The sequence below is a fragment of the Cherax quadricarinatus genome, chromosome 19 (assembly GCF_038502225.1).
Source record: "Cherax quadricarinatus isolate ZL_2023a chromosome 19, ASM3850222v1, whole genome shotgun sequence".
NCBI classification, from domain to species: domain Eukaryota; kingdom Metazoa; phylum Arthropoda; class Malacostraca; order Decapoda; family Parastacidae; genus Cherax; species Cherax quadricarinatus.
This window is the reverse complement of record NC_091310.1, coordinates 18,281,772-18,291,771: the sequence shown is the minus strand read 5'-3', so window position 1 is coordinate 18,291,771 and position 10,000 is coordinate 18,281,772. Positions and strand designations below refer to the sequence as shown.

Sequence of the window (10,000 nt, the reverse complement as noted above, 5' to 3'; positions counted from 1 at the left end):
TGTTATCAACAAATTTTGTTGAAAATAAGAAAAAGTTTTGGAGTGAAATTAACAAGTTTAGGAAGCCTAGAGAACAAATGGATTTGTCAGTTAAAAATAGGAGAGGAGAATTATTAAATGTAGAGTTAGAGGTATTGGGAAGATGGAGGGAATATTTTGAGGAATTGTTAAATGTTGATGAAGATAGGGAAGCTGTGATATCGTGTATAGGGCAAGGAGAAATAACATCTTGTAGGAGTGAGGAAGAGCAAGTTGTGAGTGTAGGGGAAGTTCGTGAGGCAGTAAAATGAAAGGGGGTAAGGCAGCCGGGATTGATGGGATAAAGATAGAAATGTTAAAAGCAGGTGGGGATATAGTTTTGGAGTGGTTGGTGCAATTATTTAATAAATGTATGGAAGAGGGTAAGGTACCTAGGGATTGGCAGAGAGCATGCATAGTTCCTTTGTATAAAGGCAAAGGGGACAAAAGAGAGTGCAAAAATTATAGGGGGATAAGTCTGTTGAGTATACCTGGTAAAGTGTATGGTAGAGTTATTATTGAAAGAATTAAGAGTAAGACGGAGAATAGGATAGCAGATGAACAAGGAGGCTTTAGGAAAGGTAGGGGGTGTGTGGACCAGGTGTTTACAGTGAAACATATAAGTGAACAGTATTTAGATAAGGCTAAAGAGATCTGTGTGGCATTTATGGATTTGGAAAAGGCGTATGACAGGGTGGATAGGGGGGCAATGTGGCAGATGTTGCTGGTGTATGGTGTAGGAGGTAGGTTACTGAAAGCAGTGAAGAGTTTTTACGAGGATAGTGAGGCTCAAGTTAGAGTATGTAGGAAAGAGGGAAATTATTTCCCAATAAAAGTAGGCCTTAGACAAGGATGTGTGATGTCACCGTGGTTGTTTAATATATTTATAGATGGGGTTGTAAACGAAGTAAATGCGAGGGTCTTGGCAAGAGGCGTGGAGTTAAAAGATAATCACACATAAAGTGGGAGTTGTCACAGTTGCTCTTTGCTGATGACACTGTGCTCTTGGGAGATTCTGAAGAGAAGTTGCAGAGATTGGTGGATGAATTTGGTAGGGTGTGCAAAAGAAGAAAATTAAAAGTGAATACAGGAAAGAGCAAGGTTATGAGGATAACAAAAAGATTAGGTGATGAAAGATTGGATATCAGATTGGAGGGAGAGAGTATGCAGGAGGTGAATGTATTCAGATATTTGGGAGTGGACGTGTCAGCAGATGGGTCTATGAAAGATGAGGTGAATCATAGAATTGATGAGGGGAAAAGGGTGAATGGTGTACTTAGGAGTCTGTGGAGACAAAGAACTTTGTCCTTGGAGGCAAAGAGAGGAATGTATGAGAGTATAGTTTTACCAACGCTCTTATATGGGTGTGAAGCATGGGTGATGAATGTTGCAGCGAGGAGAAGGCTGGAGGCAGTGGAGATGTCATGTCTGAGGGCAATGTGTGGTGTGAATATAATGCAGAGAATTTGTAGTTTGGAAGTTAGGAGGAGGTGCGGGATTACCAAAACTGTTGTCCAGAGGGCTGAGGAAGGGTTGTTGAGGTGGTTCGGACATGTAGAGAGAATGGAGCAAAACAGAGTGACTTCAAGAGTGTATCAGTCTGTAGTGGAAGGAAGGCGGGGTAGGGGTCGGCCTAGGAAAGGTTGGAGGGAGGGGGTAAAGTAGGTTTTGCGTGCGAGGGGCTTGGACTTCCAGCAGGCATGCGTGAGCGTGTTTGATAGGAGTGAATGGAGACAAATGGTTTTTAATACTTGACGTGCTGTTGGAGTGTGAGCAAAGTAACATTTATGAAGGGGTTCAGGGAAACCGGCAGGCCGGACTTGAGTCCTGGAGATGGGAAGTACAGTGCCTGCACTCTGAAGGAGGGGTGTTAATGTTGCAGTTTAAAAAACTGTAGTGTAAAGCACCCTTCTGGCAAGACAGTGATGGAGTGAATGATGGTGAAAGTTTTTATTTTTCGGGCCACCCTGCCTTGGTGGGAATCGGCCAGTGTGATAATATATATATATATATATATATATATATATATATATATATATATATATATATATATATATATATATATATATATATATATATATATATATATATATTATACATACACACACACACACACAGAATGAGATCCTGGAGAAAGTAATGCTCCAGCCCGTACACCAGCACCTAGCACCACCCTCCTGTCCGTACCCCAACACACAAAAAGCACCTAGAAACAACGTCTAGCCTGTAGACCAGCACACACCAGCACCTAGCACCCCCCTCCTGCCCGTACCCCAGCACACACCAGCCCCTAGCACCACCCTCCTGCCTGTACCCCAGCAAGCACCAGCCCCTAGCACCCCCCCTCCTGCCTGCACCCCAGCACACACCAACACCTAGCACCACCCTCCAGCCCGTACCCGAGACCCTAGCACCACCCTCCAGCCCGTACCACAGCACACACACTAGCCCCTAGCACCACCCTCCTGCCCGTACCCCAGCACGCACCAGCCCCTAGCACCACCCTTCAACCCGTACCCCAGTACACACCAGCCCCTAGCACCACCCTCCTGCCAGTACCCCAGCACACACCAGCCTCTAGCACCACCCTTCAACCCGTACCCCAGCACACACCAGCCCCTAGCACCACCCTTCAACCCATACCCCAGTACACACCAGCCCCTAGCACCACCCTCCTGCCTGTACCCCAGCACGCACCAGCCCCTAGCACCCCCCCTCCTGCCTGCACCCCAGCACACACCAACACCTAGCCCCACCCTCCAGCCCGTACCCCAGCACACACCAGCCCCTAGCACCACCCTTCAACCCGTACCCCAGTACACACCAGCCCCTAGCACCACCCTCCTGCCTGTACCCCAGCACACACCAGCCTCTAGCACCACCCTTCAACCCGTACCCCAGCATACACCAGCGCCTAGCACCACCCTCCAGCCCGTACCTCAGGACACACAAGCACCTAGCAAAGCCCTCCAGCCCGTACCTGAGAACACACCAGCACCTAGCACCATCCTCCAGTCAGTACACCGACAAAATTGACCCACCATGATAATATACATCTATATTTCTACATATACAAGGAATAGGCCTAGCTGACATCAATGACATACTACTATATAGAAAGCCTCTTGTTATGCAGAACATTTCGGGCAAATTAGGTCAGTTTTGTCCCAGGATGCGACCCACACCAGTCGACTAACTCCCAGGTACCCATTTTACTGATGGGTGAACATAGACAACCGGTGTAAAGAAACAAGCCCAATGTTTCTAGCCTCACTGGGAATCGAACCCAGACCCTCGCCGTGTGAAGTGAGAGCTTTAGCCACCAGGCCACTTCGTGTGCTCAATTCTTTGTATTAGACAGAAAAAACAACTGGTTAATATATTTACTAATCATTAAATTGCATATGTGTCTGTTACATAGTTGTTGGTGTTAATCAGTGTGTGTGTGTGTGTGTGTGTGTGTGTGTGTGTGTGTGTGTGTGTGTGTGTGTGTGTGTGTATGAGAGAGAGAGAGAGAGAGAGAGAGAGAGAGAGAGAGAGAGAGGAGGGGGGAGGAAATTATCAAAGTCAAATAATGCAGATGTCACGCAATCATCCAACTAATTATGAGTATACACTTTAAATTCATTAGCTTTAAAGCCTATCGACTACACGAGGATCAATAAGGTCGCATGAAATCTCTTTACCACCAGTAAAGAACACCATCAATAAAATATGCAATAAATTCTCAGCGCATATACACTGAGACACATACACCTCTATGTATGTGTATTTATCCTGCGCATGCTCTAAAACAGGTCCTTAATTATGATAAGGAACTACTAATACAATACTACCACCTCTTCCTGCCTATATATAGCCGTCCTGCTCCACCTCTGTTAGTGTGACTTTGTCAATGGTCCAAGTCGGACCGAAACGTCGTCGTAAGCTTCTCTCTTTTATGTGCGGGTTATTTGTGTATTGTTCCAGTCACGGTATTGTGCCTTTTTGTTATTTATTTACTAATACAATCATCGGCAAATCATTTACCAGTCATGTCCTCTGTTGCAACACTAGGTGAATCATAGAATTGATGAGGGAAAAAGAGTGAGTTGTGCACTTAGGAGTCTGTGGAGACAAAGAACTTTGTCCTTGGAGGCAAAGAGGGGAATGTATGAGAGTATAGTTTTACCAACGCTCTTATATGGGTGTGAAGCATGGGTGATGAATGTTGCAGCGAGGAGAAGGCTGGAGGCAGTGGAGATGTCATGTCTGAGGGCAATGTGTGGTGTGAATATAATGCAGAGAATTCGTAGTTTGGAAGTTAGGAGGAGGTGCGGGATTACCAAAACTGTTGTCCACAGGGCTGAGGAAGGGTTGTTGAGGTGGTTCGGACATGTAGAGAGAATGGAGCGAAACAGAATGACTTCAAGAGTGTATCAGTCTGTAGTGGAAGGAAGGCGGGGTAGGGGTCGGCCTAGGAAAGGTTGGAGGGAGGGGGTAAAGGAGGTTTTGTGTGCGAGGGGCTTGGACTTCCAGCAGGCATGCGTGAGCGTGTTTGATAGGAGTGAATGGAGACAAATGGTTTTTAATACTTGACGTGCTGTTGGAGTGTGAGCAAAGTAACATTTATGAAGGGATTCAGGGAAACCGGCAGGCCGGACTTGAGTCCTGGAGATGGGAAGTACAGTGCCTGCACTCTGAAGGAGGGGTGTTAATGTTGCAGTTTAAAAACTGTAGTGTAAAGGACCCTTCTGGCAAGACAGTGATGGAGTGAATGATGGTGAAAGTTTTTCTTTTTCGGGCCACCCTGCCTTGGTGGGAATCGGCCAGTGTGATAATAAAAATAATAAAAACATTTACTCATTGATAAGTTCTGTTTACTACATTGAGGAGTTACCACATGTCTCCATTAGTCCTAATTCGTCTCAGCTTCGTGTGACCAACTGTACCCTTCTAACTGTACCCACTCTGAGGCAGAGCTTCCTTTAGCTGCCTTCTCAGCATCTGCCTATTCATTTTCCAAGACACCATCATGACCCAGGTATCCAAAGAACTACTCAACCTTGTGTTGCACACTGGGACTGGCGAACCACTCCTGAATCTTGTGGACCAAAGTGTATACAGAAGCATACTGAGCAAGGGCAAAGAGAACACTGGCCATTTGAAAAGACAGTAAACTGAAATCCAACTAAGCCAGCAATCAGGGGAAGACCAGTGACTATTGCGTGGAGCCTTCCAGTGAACAGAGAACACCTTTGTCAATTGTAGTCAGTAAATGTGCAAGGACTAGGAGAGAAAAGGCACTAGCAACATTCACTAGGAAATGAGAGTTTGAACTGACAAGAACGTAGTAATTCCTCGGTCGTCAAAGGTCTTTTCAAGGCCTGGGCCACGGGGGTGTTGACCCATGGAATACTCTGGATTGATAGGCTATACTACTCCATGCGATTCACTAGAAGTTTCACGTAGTGTCTGAATCTCCTACAGGTGTTACAAACCACCACAGAGTTGCAAGTGGTAGGAGAATAAAGGAGTGAAATCTTTAATTCCCTGGAACAAAATCTAAGGAATGGGAAAAATCCCTGGTAGGTAAGTCAGATGAATGAGGGAGATAGTAAGGCAAGTCGCTCAAACCTCGTTACCACGTTAAAGTGACCCAATGTCACGGGCGTACATGTACGTGGTGTGCGTACACATTTGGTGGATGAACGGAAGTGGTGTATCAAGAGATAAAGTGAGCGAAAAATTTCATAGCCATACAGTTACAAACTGAATTGCAGAACAGAAGTCAGCACTGGAGAGTAGCCAGATAGAGGAGGGGGGGGGGGTTGAAGCACTCTCTTCAACAAAAGCAGGTCTTGTTACCACTAAAATAGTTATTTTAGATGAAGATAAAGTATCATTTATCTCATCGGGACGTGGTTCTCTCGCTGTGAACCACATATGCAGCAGAGTGAGGGTACATACACTATGAAGACAACAGCAAACCTGACAGTGTATAAGTAAGGTTCTAGGTCAGGGAAAAGAGAATAACCACAGAACTTATAAACTAAATAATTCAGATCTTCATCACTCTGCGTAAAAGATTTTGGTTAGCAGTAACCTAAAACCAAGACAACAGTGCATAAAGATAATAGAATTCTTGGTTTCATATCAGAAAGTATAAGTATCAGGAGTCCTCAGGTTATACTTCAACTTGATATATCGTTGGTAAGGCCTCATTTAGAACATGGACCTGCTTCGCATGGGTCAGTAGGCCTGTTGCAGTGTTCCTTCTTTCTTATGTTCTTATGTTTCTGGTAACGTATTATAGAATGGACATAAAAGCGCTGGAGAGCATACAGAGAAGGATAACAAAACTGTTTATAAATGGTTCAAAAATCCGACAAGTTGACAAATGAGACACTTGTGCAACACATGGGAATCTTTCTTGTTTAAACGTTTTGTCAACCAGTGGCTTCCTCAGTCCAGTACAGAGATGAATGGTGGAAGATGAGAAGAAGTTTGAAGTAATCAGTCCCTTAGCCTGGAGTCGATGTGCTCAGTCCATCAATTTGGATAAAAGTACAGCAAACGGGCGGAGAAGTGGCTTATATACGTTGACAAGTGAAGCGATGCAGTGGAGGCGGTGTCACTATGAAAAAAATCACAGGTGGAAGTAGGTCATGCCTATAGGTTAGGCAAGCTTTGCCTCACCTGTATGCTATTTTTAAGGCCCCTTCCCCGCACATCTGTTGTACTTTTGTCAAAACTGATGGACCGAGCACATCGACTCCTGGGACTGAGGGAACCACTGGTTGTCGAAAACGTTCACACAATAACATTCCCAAGTGTTACACAAGTGTCTCATTCGGTGACAAAGTTGATCCCATGTATCATATCCTTCCTGGGAGGACAGACTGAGGGCATTGAACCTGCATTCTGTAGAAAGGCGTAGAACTAGGAGTAATATGATTGAGGTGTATAAATGGAAGAGAGGATAGATAGAAGGGAATATAAATAACGTGCTAAAAATACATAACCATGCAATGCATTCAAGTTCGAAAGAAATAGATTTACAAAAAGTAAAAGAAAACACTGGTTTGGTAACAGTTGTAGATGACTGGAACAAACTCCTGAACAGTTTTAAAAATAAGTTAGACAAGTTAGATAAATTAGACACTGCAGCAGTCTTACTGCAGTCTTCCTCCTTTCTCATCCTTTTAGGTATGAAAACGCAATATGCATAACAAGCTTCTGTAGAGACAACTTTTAGCTCATGTACGGCTTCATCAAGTCATGATTTCATGACTTGATAAAGCAAAACCTAGACCAGATAGAAGCTTGATCTGCATATCGTGTCTTCACACCCATGCCTGTCGGCAAGACGCTTGTACATCTTCAGGGGACATAAAAATACGAGGTTTATTTGAACAGATTACTATTACAAAGATGGAAGATTATAGATCTGTAGCACGTTATTGTAAAACTAAGTCAGCAAAACAGAAAAGCAGTAGGGCAGAGCAAGGACAAGGCAAACACAGCAGAGGTAGATTTCTTTACCCATATATTCTTTCACCATTTATTTACAATATGTATAATGTTAATATATCAAGATATCTGAATATATAATTGTGCAACCAAGAGACACTCAAAGCAAGAGTGAACACAACAAGTGTTCGTGGAAGTCTGCCACCCAGCCAATTGTTCAGGTGTGACGTCACCTTGCCCGAAGTAGTGGGCTTCCACGTGATTTGTGGATCGAACAGTACAATAAACGCACCAGTGGGGGTCCCGGAACTGCGATACTCTGAATTACCATTGGTAGAGAGGGCATGCCAGCTGGTTGTGTTAATTATTTACCATGGAGGAGGATGGACTCCTTGAAATCTTTGCAGATAACACAGAACTGATGAGGAGGATATGAATCAAAGACTGTTGAAAGAAACATCAGAATGGCACAGAAAACCTGCAAGAAATTATTGGGCAAAACGCTATTAAGAGTCTGATGCTAAAAGGTCCAAATTAAGATAGAAGCCGGAGAAAAAAGATAATGTACAATTCTAAAACGTTCCACAAGCTGATTATAACAAGTGGGTCATCAGATGAATGACCTGTACCCAGTTTTTTGGCCTCCTCTATCAGCTTAAAATGTGACTCAGGAACCAAGGAGAGGAAGATATTTCAAGACTTTCTTTTAGGAGGAGCACAAATCCGGGTAAATATGTAAAGTATTTCAAATATCTTAATGTTTTCCTGGTAATGCTTACCTGTCAACTGACAGGGTGGAATATATAAGAATACTCCCCGTCATTCGTGATGATACTAAGCATACTAATATCTGTATCATGAGTGATTTCGCTGTTGTTTCCGGTTCCAACATTGAGGAAATTACTGATGTATGTCGAGATAAGGACTCAAAACTGATATGGCCAAGTTCGTTCAGGACACCAATATATATCTGTATTAGAAATATAAACACATATGCAGTATAATGTGATCCTTTATTGACTACGTTTCGCCCACACAGTGGGCTTTTTCAAGTCACAAACAGGACTTGGAAAAAGCCCACTGTGTGGGCGAAACGTAGTCAATAAAGGATCACATTATACTGCATATGTGTTTATATTTCCATTGTGTCGGTATTTTATACCATTTATTTCCATATATCTGTATTAACTGGAGTTGTCTGGTAAAAATAATCTCATGGCTTTTTATTATACTGAATAATTGCCAGTGAGAATATAAACATACAGAAGAAGCTTTTATTGGGGCTACGTTTCACTCAGCTAAATGTCGTTTTAACAAAATCCTGTTCCGTGTTAGACCTCTACATTCAACGAAAAGCAAATCGCTAATGAAAGTCTCTCCTGATTATTTTTTACCAACTGCAACAGTAAGTGGTTTATCGCTCCCAGTGTTATCAATCATCCTGCACCTGAGAGAATAAAATTCATTACTTAGTGTGGTTGGTACAGTAGAGGACGTTGAAATATCTGTCATTTGGGGGTCGACATTACTCTTCTATTACTTTGATTTAGAAAGTACAAAGTTTCTTAAGACCTGTCCTAGTACACATACAGAATCCCTTTAAATGCAACCTATGATAAGCGTCTAAAATCACCAGATATTTATTTTCTACTGGGTGCATGGATGTCTTGTCCTGCCTGAGCATTAAGTCCTATACATTTCATTTGTGAGCTGAACGTTTTAGATGTATAGAATTTGCTGAAATTACCAATGCAACGAGCAGCCTGTTCAACAATGAAGCAGCCGAGAGTAGTGGAAAAGCAAAAAGCGGTAGGGATGAAGCTAGTGAAAACAAGAGTTCATATATGGGTGGGACAGGACGGTAAGAGTTCACACAAGACATTGAGAGCTAGAGTTGAACTTCCGCAAACATAAATGGGGACGTGAATATGTGGTTTTGAACACTGACATAAAATGGGGACAATCAAATGGACATACATAAGGAATAATATATTATGAAATATCACTTTCACTTACCGAGGAAGACCAAGATGACAGTGGTAGTAGTGAGGGTTACCATGGTGACTGGTGGTGTGTTGAGTGGGGCGGTGGCTGTTGTAGGGGAAGGAGGGGGGAGGAGGGGGAAGGAAGGGCAAGGGTGTGCTCAGCGAGTTTATAATAACTTTATCCAGATAGTTAAGTAGGGCAACAGTCTTGTACTTGAAGCTAGAGGGTAAAAGTACGTGTGTTATCCACCTTGTGGATCAGTTGTCCCACCTGCGGCCACCACACTTGAAACCAAGTGTCTTGAATCACGTGTTCTTGGACTCAACTTCTTCAGAGAGGGACTCAGTGCCTCGTAGAGATAACTTCTCAAGTCATTCACAGCAGAGAGATCTTGCAATGATACAAGCTTCCTGGGGAGGCGAATCTTATGCGAAAGTCAATCCTCTCTGTAAAATGTAAAATAAAAGAATTGTAGGAGTCACTGCATGACTACTCCGCTATGGACGGACACAAAGAAGACATCAAGATATCTCATGGAGAGGTA

General features: G+C 43.4%; 1 protein-coding gene across 3 annotated transcripts in view; it reads right to left on the bottom strand.

Annotated features, from left to right (window-relative positions):
• Positions 1 to 10,000, bottom strand: part of LOC128688254 (uncharacterized) — a 103,627-nt gene that overhangs the window by 68,420 nt on the left and 25,207 nt on the right. For all 3 annotated transcript variants that reach the window (XM_053775966.2, XM_053775964.2, XM_053775965.2), the window contains exon 2: positions 9,487 to 9,902. In XM_053775966.2, coding sequence (XP_053631941.2) covers positions 9,487 to 9,529 — 43 coding nt within the window. In that variant the 5' untranslated portion in view covers positions 9,530 to 9,902. The remainder of the gene's footprint in view (positions 1 to 9,486; positions 9,903 to 10,000) is intronic.